The sequence below is a fragment of the Temnothorax longispinosus genome, chromosome 5 (assembly GCF_030848805.1).
Source record: "Temnothorax longispinosus isolate EJ_2023e chromosome 5, Tlon_JGU_v1, whole genome shotgun sequence".
NCBI lineage: Eukaryota > Metazoa > Arthropoda > Insecta > Hymenoptera > Formicidae > Temnothorax > Temnothorax longispinosus.
In genome coordinates, this window is record NC_092362.1 from 1397845 (window position 1) to 1419340 (window position 21496).

The 21496-nt window shown below is 40.2% G+C and overlaps 1 protein-coding gene across 2 annotated transcripts in view; it reads right to left on the reverse strand.

The window, feature by feature from the left end:
* Positions 1-385: 385 nt before the first annotated feature.
* LOC139812658 (uncharacterized) overlaps positions 386-21496 on the reverse strand; it is a 53508-nt gene continuing 32397 nt past the window's right edge. For both annotated transcript variants that reach the window (XM_071777661.1, XM_071777660.1), the window contains exons 2-5: positions 16857-17576; positions 5650-6013; positions 4013-4377; positions 386-3381 (exon numbers count right to left, since the gene is read on the reverse strand). In XM_071777661.1, the coding sequence (XP_071633762.1) occupies positions 2447-3381; positions 4013-4377; positions 5650-6013; positions 16857-17079 (1887 nt within the window). In that variant the 5' untranslated portion in view covers positions 17080-17576 and the 3' untranslated portion in view covers positions 386-2446. The remainder of the gene's footprint in view (positions 3382-4012; positions 4378-5649; positions 6014-16856; positions 17577-21496) is intronic.

Sequence of the window (21496 nt, forward strand, 5' to 3'; positions counted from 1 at the left end):
ATATATACACTTCACATATATTTATTTTTTATGAATAAAAATGTGTTTATGTATATATGTTTAAAAATATATGTATTTTTATAAATATATATACAAATTGTAATGCACACATTTTTTTTTATTCCGAAAAGTAATATAAATAAATGGCGAAAAATCGATCAGGATCGTCGATCGCACGGTTCTATTCGTCCGACCTACTGCCCCTAAGACGACCTTAAAAATCGCGATTTGCGTTTTCTGCCATCGGCGCACGCTATCCGTAATTATCGGCTGACTCGTCCTGATCACGAACTGCCCCAGATGCAATTTTACACGTTGATGCGAGAGGCGACTCCGAGGTTCACAGGTCAGGGAGCGGGAGGGACGTATTTAGAAAACTCCGACCTTCCGAGTTTTCCTTCATTTTATTGGTACTATCTCTCTCTCTTTCGTACACAACGATCGTCGCAATAGACTCCAGCCGTAATCTGGCACAAAATGCATCTCGAGTTGCGCGTCGGCGGCGAAATCCTCGACAAGCATGCTCGATACGGAAATATTCGTCTTGACGATGACGCGAGCTATATATTATACGCGAGTAAGCGTCGCCGTTACCGATAACGTGTGTCATTACCGAAGATTGGTTTGCAACGGAATATTTTAATTTTTTGTCGTAATAACGTACAGACTGACAAAATGACGCGGACGTGCACGTATTGTCGAGCGAAGTACATTAACTACGCACTAAATTGTTTTTCACGGTAATCTATGGTAGGAAAAAAAATGAAAGGCGACGACGTTTGTCCCTGATCTAACAAATTACCGCGAGTTTTTACAATGGAGCATGCATGAAAGGTGGATGCATTGCGTTTACATTTAAATGAACTTAACACGTCGCATTAAAGCGATGAACCTGGACTAATAGTCGAACAAACGTATTATCGAATGTCTTGAATAACGACGACGTATTGTATTCGTATCTTGAGAGTAGTCTTCGATCGTTCCCAGGACGATTTGCGTTGGAATGTTCACGGATAAGCGGACGCAATACGAACCAAAGTCGTATTCTACAACATATATTCATTTGTGTTCTCACTCGTAATAATAATATTACGAGCAATGATGTATCGTCGATTTCCACCTAGTGAAAAGTCATATTTACAAGCGTGTGGCCACTTAATTTTACTTAATTATATACTTCCTATGATTTACGACATCTTCTATTCCACAAGATTTCAAACTTAACTTCGTCGACTCGTTACTAATAAATTTGTTTATCGATATTAACATCATAACCAATAAGACACGATGCTCTGCCGACACCTTAAATGGTTCAATGAACGGTCCCTTTGCAAATAATCTTCGAAAACTTCCACGTTCAAATGTTGCTTATAGAAGCTCAATATCAACAGCACGAAAAATCATATTGCTAAATTACCCAGCTCATTGTATTTGAACAAGACTACAATTTCTATACTTGTACGAGTTGATTTTATTCCAGTTCTACCGATTGCATTGTTTGATAAAGCCCGTTCTATTAAACTGTATTCTATTAGACTGTTTTTATTTTTCAACTTCAGCAATACGCAATGGATACGAATATCAAAGATTCAATAATCCCAAGATTTTCACATCTACCTTATATATTTATGTATAGTATGGGTATATATTTTCCTTGTCAACTTGTAGATATAATGCCAAGGACTAGAAATTTTGCACGGTAAAAAAATAACACCTTTCTAATTGTATTATTAAAGAATAAAGTTGTCGTTATAGTAGTTTATCTGGAAATTATTAGTGATTTCTTTACTATAATCTGATTTGCTTCATTTTATATCAAATTTGATTTAGCTGGACGACTTTTTAATAAATCTTAATGTATCGTTAATTTTAATATTAATTTTTCTGCAAAGTCACAAGAAACTAATCTAGAAAAACCACATCCCTTAGAATGGCTTAGAATATTGCGCTCAAGTCGAATTCCGACTGATTGTGAGTGTTTGTTTAACTCGGTGGTAATATTTTGTCTTGCACTTAAGATTCAAGTAAAACTCTTCAAAATCTTGCAAATTATTTGAACAATATCTTAATTGTTGTTTCGATATTATTTAAATAGATTTGTTTAATGTGACTTTGACATAACTCCAGTGCATTTATCATCGAATTAATCTATTAAATAGATTGAGCGCTACGAGCAATAAGGAAAATGACTCCATGATAAATATTTGCAACAAAATCCTATTTTTGCTTGATGAATCGATACAATTTAATAAATCTATTAATCAGGCACATATTAGCTTGTATATTAATTTTACGCTCTTATTTATAGGTTCGATATTTTCATGAAACATAATTATAAGCATTTTTATGGTTCGTAATAACTTAATAACAAATAAATATTTATTCACTGATTCCGTTCAATTCGTAATATAGAATCGGAAGAATATTCAACTCGAAAGGGACTATTTCAAACCATGACACCGCGCTGTGCCAACAATTGCTTCCTTTGGTGAAGACTCGGCGAATCCACGGTAATCTCGTCGTTCTTCACGCTGTCGAATGACTTGGAGGTTTTGAAATTATTTAGGACGTTCAAGCAATTGTTGCTCGTCATTTCGAAAGATTTGGAATTCCTTAATGACGCGCTAGCTAACTTTTTGATAGTTTCCGAAATGGGATACTTGAAGTCCACTCTCTCCCGTTCCCTCTCCTTGACCCTTTGATTATCGTTGACCACCAATAAGGGATCTTTCTTCTCCGCTTTTCTCTCCTCCTGCTCCATTTTAGAATCTTCGTGTTTCGTCCTCTGATTCTCGCTTCCGTCAGTTCTATACGTTGTCACTGACTCTGATTTGTCCTCTCTTTTATTCGTAAATGGCTCTAATCGCGGATGTTCGCTCTCTTCCTCCTCCTTCTTGTCGTCTTGACCTAGTAAAGACTTTGGTGGCGCCTCCACGTAACCGCTCTCGTCGCTGTCAGCCTCCTCGTCGAGAGAATCCAGAGTTAGGAATGAAGTCTCCTCGTTCTGCAGAAATTCATGACCTATCCTGCCAGGATACTTCTCATTCACTCGCCTCTCTCTCTTCTGCGGATCCTCGATCCTGTTCAACATCTCTCCCCTCGGTCGATAATCCACTACATCATCGAGATCCTCGACATCCTCGAAATCGAACACGTTCGAAGTGGTGTCCTCCATTTCCTCTTCTTCCTCCTCCATCGATTCATCCTCTTCGCTCGTCAAGGGAAACCTCTTCATGGGATCTATAGGATTAAAACGAGGACTGCCGGCGCATGTCATAAAATGCGCCGAACCTTCCGAGTTCCTTCGCGGCCCTGGCCCCCTGCTGACTCGGTCCTTCACGAAGATAACTCTTTTGGTCGACCCCCGCTGATCGTTTTGATCTAGAAAACATATTTCAAAGGTAAGCAACTTACCAAGAACATTATGACATTATAACTTTATATGTCACGCACCAACTGGTACGACTTGTCAAGCAACTGCCCTTTCGGCATAATTATGCAAATACCGAAACCCCTGTCGTTATATATCCCTCTAAATAAAACTTCACAAAAATAGAAACATAATGTCTCAAATACAAAAATATCCCAAAGGGGAGTAAATAAAACGCTATGGAAAGATACGAACGACATAAAAAATTTGTTATACGTTTGTCGTTTTATAAGCTTGACGATTAACGACGTTAAATAATTATAGCTCGCTTATCTGTTCGTAGCGCTAAAATAGCGTAAAAAAAACCCGTGCTAGAATAAATTACGCCTAGTTTATCTACCTTAATTATATCACAAGGTGATACAAAAACAGGCTTTATCTCCACCTCACCGCGTTTATGTAACCATCCTCGCGTGATATCTCGCGACACAAAAAATTGAGGAAAATTTTAAAGACTGCCGTGCATCAATAAAAGTGCATTTACATCATGAAAAAGGTGTGTTTAAAAAAGGGTTTGTCGGAACTTTGCGTTAAGTTTCGAAATGGTAAATGAATAATAAGCGATAATTTGCGAATACTAACTCTGCGGGAGCGGCTCCTCCGGGCAAGTGGCTCTCTCCTCGCTGGTCGCCGTGCTGGCGGTTTCGCATCCGCTGGAGATGCTACCGTTTTCGTCGGACTCGCGATTGAGGGCGTCCAGCAGTCTGGCTATCCTCCAGCTGTCCTGGTCCTCCCAGCTACGCGCCACGTTCTCCAAGGAACGCAGCTCTTCCAGCAGCCTCTTCTGCTCTATCTCCTCGGCCACCGTGTCCTCCTCGATCGCCGACAGCTTAGGCGCGCTCTTCGACCTCTCCAAGGGCGGCCGGTAGTTCTGGCCGCCGGTGCTCAAGAGGAGCTTCCTACGCGGCAACGACGGGTTGTCGTATAACGCGCTCGCCAGAGACAACCTGTAACGATTCGTGTAAACTGTGCTAATTAATTCAAATTATGCCAATGTACTTAATGAATGTGCTAATGACTTAATGAAACAAGTAATGAAAATTTAATACGTGTGAAAAAGAGAAAAGATTTTTAATTATCTTTCCCGTGGTAATTTATGGATTTGCTTACGAGATGCTACTCCTTGCTAATTTTTATATCTGGAGAATCATATATAAAATTCTAGTTTATGAAATAATTAAAAATAAATTTTAATTTTAATTAATTAAATAATAAAAATTGTATAACTCATTAAATTGACAACTCTTTCTATTTGTACTTTTTCTAGCAAATAAATTCCTGAATGACAATGCGATAAAGAAAGTAGTAAATTAGACGTGTTAGCGCAATTCCGGCAGAAGTGCCAGGGTATGTTTGACCTGCGACTTGGAAACACTGACCCGAATGCACATCGCCGATCGCTTCCCGTCCTGGATCGTGACTCGATCGCGCACATAACGATCTACAATCGTGACCGGAATCGTGACTTCCACGGTGGATGCGCGAGCGCGTGCGTAACTGCGCGTACCTCTCAAAGACCCAAGATGGGGAAATTTCTCTTTTCTCCCGATTAAGGCAAGGGGGAGGCAAGCACCTGCATGGCCGACGTAACGACGATATAACCCGAACGTGGGACGATAAAAATGCGAGGAATGCGCGCGATGGTGCGCGCCGCTGCCCGACATTGAAATGAGCCTAACGGAAACTCGGAGAATTCTACGAGTTTGAGAAATTGTGCCGCGCGCGATTAATCGTGGCCGGTCCAGTTTTAACAAGAGCCGTTAAAGCCAAAGCAGATACGTCATAAAGATAATGCATATTTAGATGATATTCAAGTAATTAAAATAGATAAGACGAGAAGTGATTTCAAATCTTTTCTAGCACGTCGCATAAACAGCGAACATAAATGCGAATGTACTTTGTAACGTGTGTCCTATAATTTTCTCCTAACTCTAATACCTGACAATACCGAACAATACCTCGCTAATCCCGTAGCACTTGCCAATTCCCACTAATTGTTTGCCAATCTTAGATAAAGTCCGTTAACGATTTCCGCTAATCCGTGACTCCCGTTTGTACTTACTTATCTATTGTTGTCGATAAATAAAATTTACATTCTTTTAATTTGTCTCTAAATTTCTCGAGTAACTCTTTGTACGCGCCGCTGAAGTAAGCGCTGCCTTTCCACAGCTCGCTTAGGTCGCAGTTTACTTTTAGCGGCGTGATACCGCTGCTCTCACCTGGCGTTTTGCCTGGAGACCTTGTCCCGACGGAATTCCATGAGCGCCTGCTGCAGCCTGGTATTCAAGATCGAGGCGAGTCTCCTTGCGGTAGACTCCTTGCTGCACAGTGCTGCGTGACACCTCAATTCGGGCCTCAGTCTGCGGCCCTCGTGCCGATACACCCAGACGAACAGTCGCGGGTGAGAGGCCGGGGCCGTGCAATAAGTCACACGGTGAGCCCAGTACTCGGTGAGGCCGTGGTCCTTGGTGGTCGCGGTCAGCCCGCCGTTGGTCACTGTCAGCCTCATGGAGACGTCGGGTCTGCTGCTGGTTACGTAGTTCCGCCATAGGGTCGACACGGGCTTCTCGACGCAGCCTTCACCTGCGGGAAGCGTGAAAGGGGTTGGTCTCAATTAATTTCAGAACTTTGTTAGAGCTAGAGCCGTTGCTGAAACGTTTTTTATTCCTGGGACGGCATGGTGTTAAATATTGAAGGATAAAATTTAAACCGATACCTTGAGTTAAATAACTTTTTGTTATTTTTAACTACCATGTGTATCAAAATTTATTATTTCAACTTAATCGGTTCACTTAAATTAACGACATATTGTGTAGAAACAGCGACGACCTGTAAAAATGATTAAAATTGACTCAAATTGAGTGTAATTTAACAGTGGGAGTCCAGCATTTCGATTCTTCGTGGAACGAAGCCGTAATTCATCGCGGGGAGCTCCTCGCGGATGATGTTCGTGAGCTACGACGTCGAAAGTAACGTCACGCTAATGCCGATGTCTCCGCGCGCGGTACTTTCTACGGTTCATTATGGACATTGACGCATAATCAGACGCTCAGAAATGCCGCTTCTCGCACGGCACGACGAGAGGTATGCCGCGCGCGACTCCAGCGAAGTATGTCACTTTAGGATTGATCTCGCATGCGCATACCCACGTATGTACATACTTTGTTACAACATTCTAGTTACGTTCGAACGTCGGCATGTGCAATGCGTACGAGATAGCCTCCGTTCCACGTACTCCGGGGCATATCCTGACTTTCGATACAGTTCGATTCGCCGCTATACGCGCTGCCTTGGCTCGCGTTGCCAATTTAGAGATACAGGAAACGCAAGTACTGTTACTTAGAGCTCGAAAGCGAGCCGAGCCGGCAGGCGGAATAGAGAAGGGACAACGAGAAAGAGAGAGAAAGAAAGAGAGAGAGAGAGAGAGAGAGAGAGAGAGAGAAAGAAGAGGTAGAATGGCGCAGGTTGAGCGAGAAAAAGGAAAACCGGGAAAGAGAGAAAGAGATAGCAACTTGGGACAGGTAGGTAAGTGCACGCTAAAGTCTCTCTCGTAAGCCGCTGTTCGCGAAAAAAAAATAACGCTATTCTTCGCTCAAACCTCGAAAGTGGTCTCCGCAAAAAAAATAATACGTTGTAACACATGTGTCTGCTTATCGATTGCAAATATACTGCGTTTGTACTCTATTCCACGAGGCAGTGACAAATTAAACTCCGACATGAATATAGCTTGGATCTGTTGTTGATCTTGAGAGACAGGATTTTTCCTCGCGCTCGTGGCATATTCCATCGTGGCGTTCGGATCTTTGCGAACGTCACACAAACGTTCTTTATAATTACAAATCGAGTCGGACTGGCGCCACTAGGCATACAAAACGAACAAATTAATTCTATAAATGATTACAAACGTCACGGATCTTCGATTGCCATGCCGATAGAAGATCGATGATCGTAAAGATAATCGCCGGCGAAGTGACGACTTTCTGGGGCAACAAAAAAGCTTTCTGCGTCTTAAGCGACACTTTAGATCGATCATTATGCAAATAGCTCGTGCAATCCTGTAACGATTGATTTTATATACAGGACGGCTTGACAACGAGATTTTTGATGAGACACAGAAAATGAAAAACGTAGAAAACTGGGAAACAGAAACTAATTAACTTTAACGTTAAAGGTTTTGGTGGTCACATATTTTGTAAATATTCTACTTTGAACTGAAGGAATAGAATTACTAAAAATTTACAGTAAATTCAATCATTTGCGATCGAAACTAGAAATAAAAAAATTTTTATGGAGAAAAATGTAGTTTGTCGATTATAGTCACATACAGGTTCCAATGTTTGAAGAATTATGCGACAGGCTAACCGCAATTATATAGAGTCCAACTCGATATGCATGGGACCGCAAAAGGTTAATATTTATTAGACGTTAATTATTTGTTAAAATGTTACCGCGATAAGAAGGCAATTGATTTATGATTGTCAAATAATTAAGAGCGCAACACATGGTTTATGAACAATTATTGTCAGGTAATAATCTAAGATACAATAATAAAGTGCTTAAGATGTATTATGAGCTCTTAATATCTCCGTGATCATTAAGCGTGCACGATCAAACAATTGCGAAATGCATGCAAGTGATAACTATGATTGCAAGAGAAGGCACATCTATAAATCAAAGACAGCTGAGAAACGTCATTGCGCCTCACAAACGCTTTCCTTGAGATATCTTTTTAATTATGATATATTTATAATCCGGCGGTAAACTAAATATAGCAAACGACCGCTATTATTACGAACAGCGCTCCAAAGACTATTTTTAAATAGAATGAGTTGTGTCAACGTTTCGCACGAGACCGACTGGTGCAGATAAAGAAATGACGTGGAACTGAACACGTGTGTGCTTATTAAATCCCACGTGCATGGAGAAAGACCTAATCAGAAGCAGATGACTAAGAGGCACATCGACTTCAGCGATATTTAATCAAGGCGACATGATCGAATGTCTATCCAGAATCGCGTGCGATTTCCTGGAATACGTTGAGTCCATTATTCCGGGGATGATGCGATCCGTTTGTTGTTTCATCACGCGTGATTCCGCAAAATCGTTCGTGATACTCACGTGATTCCTCCGAAACGGTTCGCACCGAGAAATCTCGTTTTCACGCGAAAGGCGTAAATGTCAAAACAGCTGAAGCTGTTTCTCGCATTTAAGTCGTCACGATTATACCCTCGGGGAAAAAATACCGTGTCTCTTACTTCGACGAGTGTAACGTCGAGAGAAAGCATGCACGGCTCCGCCACCGATCGAGATCCGTGCCGCAATCGAACTGTGACCGCGCCGGCCGACTCGACTGGGTGGAAAAAGGCCATCGAAAATCGCATGCAAATAAACCACGGACAACAATGGTGCCACTGTCGGCGTAATTTGCGTATAGGAAGCCTTACGTTACACGCGCGTTGGAACAACATTTTATTCCGAGCGTGTCAGGAGAAAGCGCACGGGGAGATTCGATAAAAGCGATCCTTTTGCCGCAGGTGAAACGCCGCCGGTGGCGTCCATTGGCGTGCCGCGGAATTCTTTTCCGTTATAACAATTTTTCAAACGAAAGGCTCCGCGAGAGTAAAGTGGCGGAGCCGACGGAAAAATTGCGCTCCGCTCAATTACAAAAGCATCAGATTCAGTTTTTAATTTCAACTCGCGCCGTGCACGCAGCTTTATTACATGTACGTATACACATATGTACATATATATATACGTATATATATATAATTATTTATATACGTGCCACATCACGTATTTAATCATTTAATGTATAATAAAATTAAGCGATTACGACCATTCAAATTTTCATTGAAAATCGATGTTCCTATTCACCGAATATTTTCTAAATTGCCAAAAGATATAGTAGGGGGTTAAATCTCTTAAATTTAATTTTATAAATTTAACAATATAAGTATATATATGATTCGTATTTTAATCATCTAGATTCGAAATTTTCGAATAATTTGGATTCAAATCATAGAAGTTCGAATTCGTATTCGAATAGATCACCAGATCTCTATTTGCAGCTTCGTGATCTATCGAGTCGCGCGAATATTGCGATCGAATTATTGCGAACGGAAAAACAGGCGGTCTGGAACGATGCGGAACGGGAAGCAACGGCGAGAGAGGGACCGTGCACCGGTGCACCGTAGTACGACCGGGTCGTCATTGCCACCGGACTGTGACACTCGGCGCGTTTTAGCGTCCGATATTATTCAATTAGAGATAATGCCGCGACCGCCCGTTGATTTTCCCTTCGTTAGCTGCGCCGCCATCGCGCGCATCGCGCTCCTGCTCGAGCGGGGCATTTCGAGAAAATCGCGCGTGCAAAACCGCGGAACGCCGCGCCGCGCCGCGCGGAAACTTTCCACCGAGAAAACGCCGTTTGCATCGCATGACGAGAGCGAATGTCGCGTGCATCGCACGCGGTCGGCGGATGAACAATATAATAACGTTATATGAATGTAGAGTAAATGCGGCGCAGTAACGGGGTCGCGATTTTTTAAGCGAGAAGAGGTCATTGTCGAGGATGCCCGACACTCCCCGGACAAGAGCCTTTGTGTGTCGTCCACTTCGGCATAATTGCCGTGGCCACGTTTGTGCGTCGATCATAATTTACTCACACTTAATTATAAATCATTCTCGAGAGCGACAGTGCAGACAGTATACCAAAAGTTGAAAATATGCAGAACACATGCTGTGAGTTTCAATGAACAGACGAGACGAGATAAAAGACGATGATAAATAAGAGTCGAGTCTGACTTGGCTGCTTTGAAACAATGGAGACGTAAAAAATTACACTTGTGACACCAATCTGCGTTACGCAAAAGAAAGATGAGATCAAAAAGGTCCTTCGGGTATTTCCCATCTTTTTGTGATTTTTCAACTACCATACGTAATGTAAAAAAAGATATGTGTCAGGCATACGTGTCAGTGTATACTAAAAATATTAGCTAACGTTACCACGTTTTTAACATTATAGAACCGTCGATGACTAACGTATACCTATTTCTACTACCTAAATATACTATGTATTTTTAGAAAGTAATAAAGAGAGAGAATAAAAATTGAACATTTACATATTGCAATAAAAAATCACGGAAAATGTACTGTTATAAAATTGATAGAAAATTATAAACGGCAGTCGTTCTGACTGGCTTTGGTAGATCCTGCAGTATCTTACTCATTTGAAAAAAAAAAAAATCTTATCTGCATCGATTTATCGTTATTGGCAATAATGAAGAATAATAGTCATGTATGCCAATGTATCATCTTCAATGCGTATTAATCACTTCGCGCGTCGGAGAGAGGGAAGTATATCTCCGATTTACAGCGCGCTCGACTTAAAACTGGCGATGCATATAAAAGGAATTAATATTTATGGCGATTTAGCATTAATATGGGAATTAAAATCTCGAGATTATTCCGTGACGTATTACTTATCTTTTTTAAACCGCGGATTAGCCTCATAATTATACAATACGTAACGCTCTAAAAAATCGGCGAAAGAAGTCTTAAAAACATAACAATAAACACGACGCGACGTGGCCGAAGTCTCCAAGCATCGTCGTACGTGACCACACATCACGTTTTTCTCATACACATTCGCCGACATTTATCGCGCACACTTCTTACGAGCAGTTCCTTTCGGTGTTTTTCACGAAATTACTTCTTCTCGAGTGCAATTTCAGGCTGAGGAGCAATCGAGACGCGCGTACTCCAGACGAGTTAATTCATCTCTATATTTATCGTCGCAAACACTGCATGGAATAATTTTTAGTTATATAAAAACAGTAAAAATGTACACGCGCGAATAGCGCGTTTAACTATCAATATAATAATATTATTGCATATTAATATGTATATATTGATAGTTAATGAAATATCAGAGGCAAGAAGAGAATTGCTACATTACATTGCATATTATTAATCGAGGCGCCTTCTCGGTAGTCACATTCTTTAGTGACGTGTAGTTCACGTTAATTATTCTCCTTAATTTCATGATTAATAACGAGTTAATGTGTCTTTTTATCAGTTCCAAGAAGATCGAAACGTTATTTCTTGCGATCTTACGTATCATTTAGAGACGGCGCTCACAACTTCGCGAGATACGTGAAGATTACGTTGAAGGAGCCAATCGGAACGCCCGAGAAAATAAACTAGCTTTTCGAAAAAAAGAAAACTTCAATTTTCTCACGTACATTCGCATCAACATATAATATCATGATTCTGGGTTGCTGCGCCTTCACAGAAGTGAACAAGTGGGTAATTAATGAAAAGCGAAACATGTCTTAAAAGTTTCTAGTACATACAGTCGTCGGTAGAAAAATATTAAGTTTCGCGGCTTCCCCTGGTATAATTCGCAGCTTATCAGACACGCACGGTTGCGTAATTTATCGGCGAATGGAATATTCTGGACGCGTCTCTTTTATCGTTTCCCAGCATCGCGATTGAATCGCTAAACGTGAGCGTGAATTTAATGGAGCTACACGCGCGGTATTCAGTGTGTCGCGCAAATATCGTATTATACGATTGTAAAAAAGAAAACGAGAATAGGTACTTATTCGCGGTTCGCGCTCGCGAGATCAATTTCGCATAATTACGTTTTCACAGAAACCGGAAATGAAACGATTAGCGATATTTTTTAAATCTTGAGTTTCTTGCGATGTTAATTTAAGGTTGAAATATTAATGATAAAATTTCAATCGACCTGCCGCCGCCGCCAAGGATGTTTCAATCATAAATATTTCCTTCTTTCATTTGTCACAATTAAGAAAATTTATATAGTTTTATGATCATGTAATGCATTTGTCACGTTTCGAGGACATAAGTCATTTATTATTGAATGCAATTTTTAAATAAGATAATAACTGAAGGAAAAACATCTACTATCTATATTTTTCTTAATAATATTTCATAAAATTCTATTAAGTCTTTTTACAATCAATAAAATTAAGATAAGAGAAATAAGAACAACACGCCGCTATTAAAGCGTCGAGAGATATGAAATAATAGATTTTTCATGTATTTTCAAGTACACGAATTTTTCCAACTTACTCAATTGCGCGCTGATTTTTTGTCGGACTTTAAAATACAGTTTTCGTTGGAGCATCAAAATCCCTTATCCCTCCCCGATTAATTGATGCTAATAAACATCTAAAACACTGTAAAGAATTTATCGCGAAAAATATTACCTCAGCCAAAGGGTTCGAACCTGGAAACCTCCCCCCATTCCGTGTAGGGGGGAGGATTGTCGTACCAATTCAACTACTGAGGTATAGTTGTAATATTTATCGCAATAAACGGTTAATAATAGTGAGTTGAAAGAATAGAAACCGATAAGACGTATTGTTTCGGCCTGCGTAACAAACAATAATTAGAAAAACGCTCTTAAGATATGCAATCAATATAATTAAGATAAGGCAAATAAGAAAAATAATAATTTTTTTGTGTATTTCCAAGTACGCAAATTTTTCCGTTCACGTTCAGTTCACGAATTATTATTTCATATCTTTCGCTTTAATAACATGTTACTTCTATTTATTTATCTTTGTATATCTTGAGAGCGTTTTTCCAATTTTATTTGTAAGTCTTTTTATAAATTTATAATCAAAGATTAAAAACAAATAAATATCAGCAAAAAACATGAAAATTATGTTCTTTCGTTCACCTGGTCCATGAATAATCTTGTCTCAAAGCTAAATCTTTGTAAAGATTCTCAACGAAAATTTTACAATATATGCAAAACATTCAAGTTCTGCACATAATAAAATATCTCATGAAAAATTCAGATGTTTCTTTCAACGAATAAGTACCTTGTGCCAAAGAACGGATAATTGTCACATGCGGCGCTTTCTTTCCCGAATTGCACCTTTTCCCTAGCAAACTAATAAAAAATGCGCGGAGAACAAAAAGGACTGCGTATTCTTCCAGAAGGCGACGCGAAGGTCGACGAGAACAAGTTCGAGGCAAAACTGGAAACGGCCACGTGAATTCGATGAAGGACCGGTAACGACACATATATACACGGAGCTTTTTTGCAATTTTTTTGCTCTTTGAATCGTTCGACCTCGACGCGGAGCTAGATCTCACGATAGATCTCACGAGCTAAAGCTAAGTCATAAGCATAAATCGGTAATGCGCACTAGAACTGGCAAAGAAACGGTAGTTCGAAGTAGTTAAAAATAGATATTTTATGTATTAGTCTACGAGGCTAACGTGTTCCTCATATCTTTTCTGGGCTTCAAACCTAAGCCAATTTACGTTTGAAATCTTTGCTTCAATAAAAAAGAAATTCAGAATTACGTAATTGCAGGTGTCTTTGATGAACTCGCGGTTCTAAAACCGATACAACATATTTTTCTTTTTTACAGACAGATCTAAAAAATCTGTATATTTTATATTGTCGTTATAAAGCCATAAACACAACAAATTACATATGTTTTTATTATTACGTCGAGTTCGCTCATTGCCACTCGTTATGCATAACGTTGCGAACGTTAATCAGTGTAATCCGATAAAGCCACACGGCCGCGGTATAATAACAGGAGGGATAATTTTTAAAAAGTAATGAAATTAATCTTATACGATGTGTTATTAAGAGGAAATATAAATTATACGCACGCGTAGGACGCACGTCACGTCGGTGTGGCTAAGTTATTCTCGATCGGAAACTCCGCACTTTTGCTTTTAGACCCCTCACGTATGTATCAGCGCGCAGTGATCAAAAATACAAACACGTCGGTTAAACCTGTCGTGATAAAGAGCCGAAGTTATTTATAGTCCGTGTTCGCGCCACTATTTTGGCGCTAAATAAAATTGCCATCTCTATACCGGCCACGTATCTCCTATTTAAAAAAGACCGCGGTGGAAATTTCACTGGTAAATCTTCGGCTTTAGAACGCACGGGTTTAGAGCAAAAATATGGTTTCAAACAAAAATTCTAGAATAAAGGCGCGAAAGAGCCCCATGCGAAAAATTCTTCGAAAGTCTCAAAACTTATCTTAGCTTCTCGTATCATCGTATTTTCTCTACCGTACATTTTTAAGTCTTTTTTTTTATAACGTGTTTTTAATTAAAGTTTTTCGTCGGCTACGCGCGTCCATCTCATTTCTTCCTATTTTTCGCGCTTGGCGCGAAATATGATCGGCCGATTCCGGTTACGGTTTAAATGCAGTCGCCGATACAGGCCGCGAAGCGCGATCGTTATATACGCGCACGCAACACACGCGTCTCGAACGACGATATCCCCCGCATACCCCGGATACCCCGAGGGACAGTCACGGAATTAATTAATCGCCGAATAGGCGTTTGCGCAAACTGTAATAATGGCGATCTGCCGGTGACGATTAAGGCCGCCAATCCAGTCGAGGCGGCGGCGGCGGCGGCGGCGGAGATATGCAGAGAAAGTCCGGCCGGCCCCGTGCCGTGGTACGCCTATGTCCGGTCATTGCACCACATAATTCCTTCTACTTTTTTTTTCACCTCGCGCTACGGCGACCGCTACGGGTGTCAGAACGGAATTTCATCGAGACGCTTTTTCCACGTGCTATCGCGGATCGCGTTTCGTTCGATCGCGTTTCGACATTTCGTTTCTCTTCTCCCCGTTTTGTCCTCGGGGCAAGACGAAACCTAACCGGAAGGTGTCTCGTTTCGCGTTTACAATGGAATAAAACGGAAGGTGGGCGCATGACCGAAATAGTCACGTGCGACTTTTAAAAAGACAAAAGTCACGTTTTTTTTTTTAAGTTCATGCACTTTTTCTCGGCGCAATTTCTTCAACGAACTTGGAGCCGGTTTTCGCTCAGCAAGAGCCTCTAGATGGATTATGCGATGGATTATCGTGTCAAGTTTCAAGATTAAGTAACCTAACAGCTAAACTTTTATTGAATTGCATTTCTTTTAAGAAAGACTGTAAACAAAGTTATAAATAAAGCGTTTCTGCCGCATCAACATTTTATATATGTATGGAGACAAATAATTATGAAATATTATACCTATTTTCCGATGAAACTCGACACAGAAATATCACATTTCATCATCTTTTACATCAGATTTTTTTTTAAATTATTGATTAAGAGATGAATTAGCATTCTTATACCGTCATTTGTCAAATTGGGCAACAACTTCAAATTAGTCAAAGAATTTGCGACTGATCTTGATGAAAGTTCAATTTGCGTCACTTCGAGAAGAATCTCCTGGCTGAAAGGGAAGTTCGCGAGAGGGTAGTTCAACGTCGAGACAACGAGAGGGGGGACTCACGAGCGACGCGAATGCCAATATAGAATTAATGGCGACCTTGCTGCTTGCTGATCCATCCAGCATCGTAAGAAGTATCGCGCACTTCCGGTTGGTCATTCACGCGCCAAGGCTGCTGGCTCACGATCGAGAATACGGCGCGTGCAATACGCGCGACGTGTATCTATCGTTCTTAATTGCCGCTTATCTGGACGCATAATTACCGATGATACACCGGAATGAGCGCCGACCCAATTTTTTCATTGGCCGGAACAACTCGATCGAAACGAAGGCGAAACGTCGGCGGAGTCCGTCGACTCGGTGACTGATAAAATATCGGTACGTCGCTTTTGCAAATATAATGCGGCCCACGATTTGCATATGAACAAATAGACTTTAAGATAAATCCGGCTTTCAATATAATTACTTGGACGACAAATCCGAGATATACGTAGCTCAATTAATCACGCGACGTTGTTGCGATTAACGAAGGGACGGTTTATTCGTAGACGTTATTTATCTTAAATGATAATCGACTCGGTTTAACATAACTGCTTGAGGGATATTTTTTTACATACATACGCGCGTTTGTAGTTCGATTAATTATGCGCAGTGTTTGCCTTTGGCGATCATGCAACACGAGTAAAACTTGATTACTTCAAATGTATGTATTTATCCTATACCGTATTAATAACTAATTTGTACATACATATTAAAATGACAACGTAGGCAAAGATATCGAATGTTTTTGATATCTGCAATAGCTTACAATTTGCTTGCAATCTTTTCTATCAATCCATAATATGAGAAATTTTTTTCTTTTATACTGTCTATATAAATATTCCAGAATATAACAGTTAACACAAATTATAACGGTCAGAATTTCAGTAATCCGTATGAAACAAGGCATAATCTTTTACTTCATTATACTAATTCAATATTATATAATCAATATCTATAATCAATATTATATATCAATATTATATAAAATATTAACTTTAATTTAAGAAGTTAATTTTGAGAATGTTAAAATGTGTAAATGTTCAAAAAATGTCCAGTAAAAAAGTAACACTTGCCCTCTCTCTTTCTTTTTCTTATTCGTAAAATCTCTGATTAACTAAAGATAATTTATTCAAGTTCCACTCACCCTTGGCCCATCCGGTCAGCACGTTTCCGAGATACGCGACTTTGTAGGAGGGATCGTATTCGGTTATCGACGCGTTGCCTCTGTGCCTCCTCCAAAGTCGGCCCAGTCCTCTCTTCAAGGACCTGAGGGTTCTCTGGCCGAACTCCTTGCTCGCGCTTGAGGGCTGCACCGTGCCGTCGGTCTCGTCGATCGAATCCGCGACGACGTCGCCCATCGTCTTCATCCTCGCGTTTGTCTCACTCGCGAATAATCCCTCGTAGATCTTTCGCGCTCGTCTCGAGTACTTGACGTAAGAAAGTCCGCGCCTCTCGGTCGCCGCGCTACATCGTGCCGCCACTTCGTCGCGCTTTGTGTTTCGTTCGGGGGAACGAGAGTATATTTACGGGGAAGAGTTCGGCTTCTTCCTACTCCGGCCGAGCGAAGCGAGAGCCCCGAGATCTCGATAGCCGATCACGGTCGGTGTCGGCGATCGAGAGAGATTGCGAAACTCGAATAAATCGTCGGTGCTAAGCCGGCCGCTACGTAAACGACTGTCGATCGGTCAGAAGCTGTCATTCGCCGCCTCCAAGGCCGTTGTACACCTCACCTCTTCCTCGATCGTTATTTGCGCGCGCGCGAAAAGATCGCGGCTCCGTTCTCTCGTGCGACCCCGCGTGTCATCTCCTTTCCTTCCGCCACTGCGCGTTCCTCCTGCCCGCCGGCGAGGTTCACGATACGTCTCTGAAACAATAAAACGGATGATCGTTTTACGCAAAGTCGATTTTTCATAGCATGCGACGGGGTTGTCGGCCTCGCGAAACGAAAACTGTGCGGCTTATACATCGGTATGACGATATTATTTTTTTTTCCCCCCGGATATTTTTCTTCCGGACTCGATCGACGATGCGCAAAATAATTATTGCGGAAACACTCGAGTCGATCGGAATTTATGTGACCTCAACCAAACTCGCACAGCTCGTTATCCTTCGAATATGAATTATATGTACGTGAATATGATGAATTTTTTAAACGTCATCAAAGCTCGATTTTCGAGAAAGTTTTTGATTAGGATCGTCCCCAAATAGATATCAACTAAGAAACTTTCTCTCGTGCGTTTTCTCTTAGTCCAATTAAAAAAAAAAAATTAAGACAAAAAGACAGAAAGATAAGCGTTAGAGTATGACGTAAATAAATTAGCATACTTCGCTGCAGATAAAATATCTCTAAGAACGGCGAAGATAACTCTTAGCGTAAAATCTGATTTTTATTGCATATTTTTATGCGACTCATCTTATTTTGAAAATTTCCGTACAATCACCCCTTTAAAACTACAAACGAAACTAGCGGCGATACAAACACGTACAAACGATTCCGAAACAGCACCCGTTTGCGGATATAAAATATCTCTAAGAACGGCGAAGATAACTCTTAGCGTAAAATCTGATTTTTATTGCATATTTTTATGCGACTCATCTTATTTTGAAAATTTCCGTACAATCACCCCTTTAAAACTACAAACGAAACTAGCGGCGATACAAACACGTACAAACGATTCCGAAACAGCACCCGTTTGCGGATTTAAAATATCTCTAAGAACGGCGAAGATAACTCTTAGCGTAAAATCTGATTTTTATTGCATATTTTTATGCGACTCATCTTATTTTGAAAATTCCCGTACAATCACCCCTTTAAAACTACAAACGAAACTAGCGGCGATACAAACACGTACAAACGATTCCGAAACAGCACCCGTTTGCGGATTTAAAATATCTCTAAGAACGGCGAAGATAACTCTTAGCGTAAAATCTGATTTTTATTGCATATTTTTATGCGACTCATCTTATTTTGAAAATTTCCGTACAATCACCCCTTTAAAACTACAAACGAAACTAGCGGCGATACAAACACGTACAAACGATTCCGAAACAGCACCCGTTTGCGGATTTAAAATATCTCTAAGAACGGCGAAGATAACTCTTAGCGTAAAATCTGATTTTATTGCATATTTTATGCGACTCATCTTATTTTGAAAATTCCCGTACAATCACCCCTTTAAAACTACAAACGAAACTAGCGGCGATACAAACACGTACAAACGATTCCGAAACAGCACCCGTTTGCGGATTAAAATATCTCTAAGAACGGCGAAGATAACTCTTAGCGTAAAATCTGATTTTTATTGCATATTTTTATGCGACTCATCTTATTTTGAAAATTCCCGTACAATCACCCCTTTAAAACTACAAACGAAACTAGCGGCGATACAAACACGTACAAACGATTCCGAAACAGCACCCGTTTGCGGATTTAAAATATCTCTAAGAACGGCGAAGATAACTCTTAGCGTAAAATCTGATTTTTATTGCATATTTTTATGCGACTCATCTTATTTTGAAAATTCCCGTACAATCACCCCTTTAAAACTACAAACGAAACTAGCGGCGATACAAACACGTACAAACGATTCCGAAACAGCACCCGTTTGCGGATTTAAAATATCTCTAAGAACGGCGAAGATAACTCTTAGCGTAAAATCTGATTTTTATTGCATATTTTTATGCGACTCATCTTATTTTGAAAATTCCCGTACAATCACCCCTTTAAAACTACAAACGAAACTAGCGGCGATACAAACACGTACAAACGATTCAGAAACAGCACCCGTTTGCGGATATAAAATATCTCTAAGAACGGCGAAGATAACTCTTAGCGTAAAATCTGATTTTTATTGCATATTTTTATGCGACTCATCTTATTTTGAAAATTCCCGTACAATCACCCCTTTAAAACTACAAACGAAACTAGCGGCGATACAAACACGTACAAACGATTCCGAAACAGCACCCGTTTGCGGATATCGGAATTAATTAAAGTGATAAAAAACATCATTTCTTTTGCAAATAGATTGTCCATATGAATTAGAAATTGATGACACAATCGTTAAGACTTGCGACGTTGAATTTTTCACGATTTTCTTTTCTCGCTCGTAGAATCTCGGGGATCAAGAAAGCTGAGCGCAAAGTAGAAAGTATTACTAATAAAAATACATACGCGGGAGAAAGTATAATGGTACCAGTGATAACGAGTTACAGTGTTCCAAATACGTACAAAGGTAATTAAAACTGGGTCGATTTTTATCGTCTACGTGAAAAATAGAATAATATTAAAAGTGCTGGCTATTTCTTTCCCTCCCGTAAAACTCTGGGTATAATAGAGCATGTAATTATTGGATAATCATCAATAAGACGTTACTCCGATCGATATTAAATCAGTTTCCCCCCTTCCCCCGCCACGACATGCCTCGTACAACGTTCAAGCGCATAATCGATATCAGCAAGAACAAGATTGCCTTTCTTGCGGAAGAGCCGCCGCGCCAACATTGAAAAATTAGTTTTCGCGAAACGTAACGAGCTCGCATGTAGCACGTGCATTGATAAGAATTTAAACAAGGACGAGAGAGGCAAACGGTTTGGTGGATTTTTAGTACAAGGCTGTTGTGCACGACGCTTGTTTTTAAGATCGCGCTATGCTATACGAGAGTGCGAGTACGCGTTCGTCCGGTCAATTTATCTCGCCGGAAATTACGGTTTTCACCGGAAATCTTGTGGCCGGGCTGCCGCAAGATTTCTCGATCTACGCTAAAATCCCCGTTTAACGGGTCTTTGTTGTAATGAATGTCGTGTTTCACCGTTGACAATAACGATCGACGCGCGAATGAATTAACATGCGTTAAATCAAGATACATTTATCGTAACAATAATTACATTAAGGGACAAAGAGGATTCTATGTTTTCTTAATTATTTAGTTTTTCTCAATTATTAAAAAAAATCTAACGACCAAATTGAAATATTTAAAAAATCGATCGCAATTACAATTTCAGCGTTCTATGTGAAATTATTTTGCGCACTGCTGGAGCATAGCAATTAGTTTGTCCCGACGTTGCAAAAGAACCCGAGAAAAACATTTCCGGACTCGCATGAACATTTTTCGCTTCCTCTGATGCGTTTCTGCAGTCCTAAAACTGTCTATCATCATTCGTTAAATATCCCGCATTATCCGCGGCGCTGCTATGCTGTTTACGAATATTTTTCTCATAATTGAAACATGTGCGGCCAGCGTGGATAATCGGCCTTTGTATAATCGTCATAGTTATGCAGCGACAGGTGGATTCTTGTTGTTCAGACCTACAACTTGCCGCATTTCTTGCAAAATAACACGGAAAATGTAAATTACGACAGCGCTTTCGTAACACGTCGTTCACGCAGAAAATTCTTTCTTGGTTAAACATATATATAAAATAAATGCTTGCAAGTATAGAAATAAAGTACTTTATAAGGAGGTTGGGGATCAGAAATGTTAAAAGTTGCATAAAATTTAGAAGTTGAGAGCGCTTTTATAAGTCATGTCAGTATGTGATTCTTTCAAACTTTTTCATCGGTTAACTTTTGATAACATTTGACATGGATTCTCAAGATACTGTACCTATCAATTAGTTACGCAATCACATACGGAGTGAATAAGCAACCATCACATCGCAATCGTGTTGTCTGTTTGACCATTTAGTGGTGTTATCGGCAACTTCGAGTCTGAGCGAGAAAATTAATGACCTGCGTGCATTAAGCCTGACAATGCGCCGCACGATTTTTTTTTCCCAAGCAGA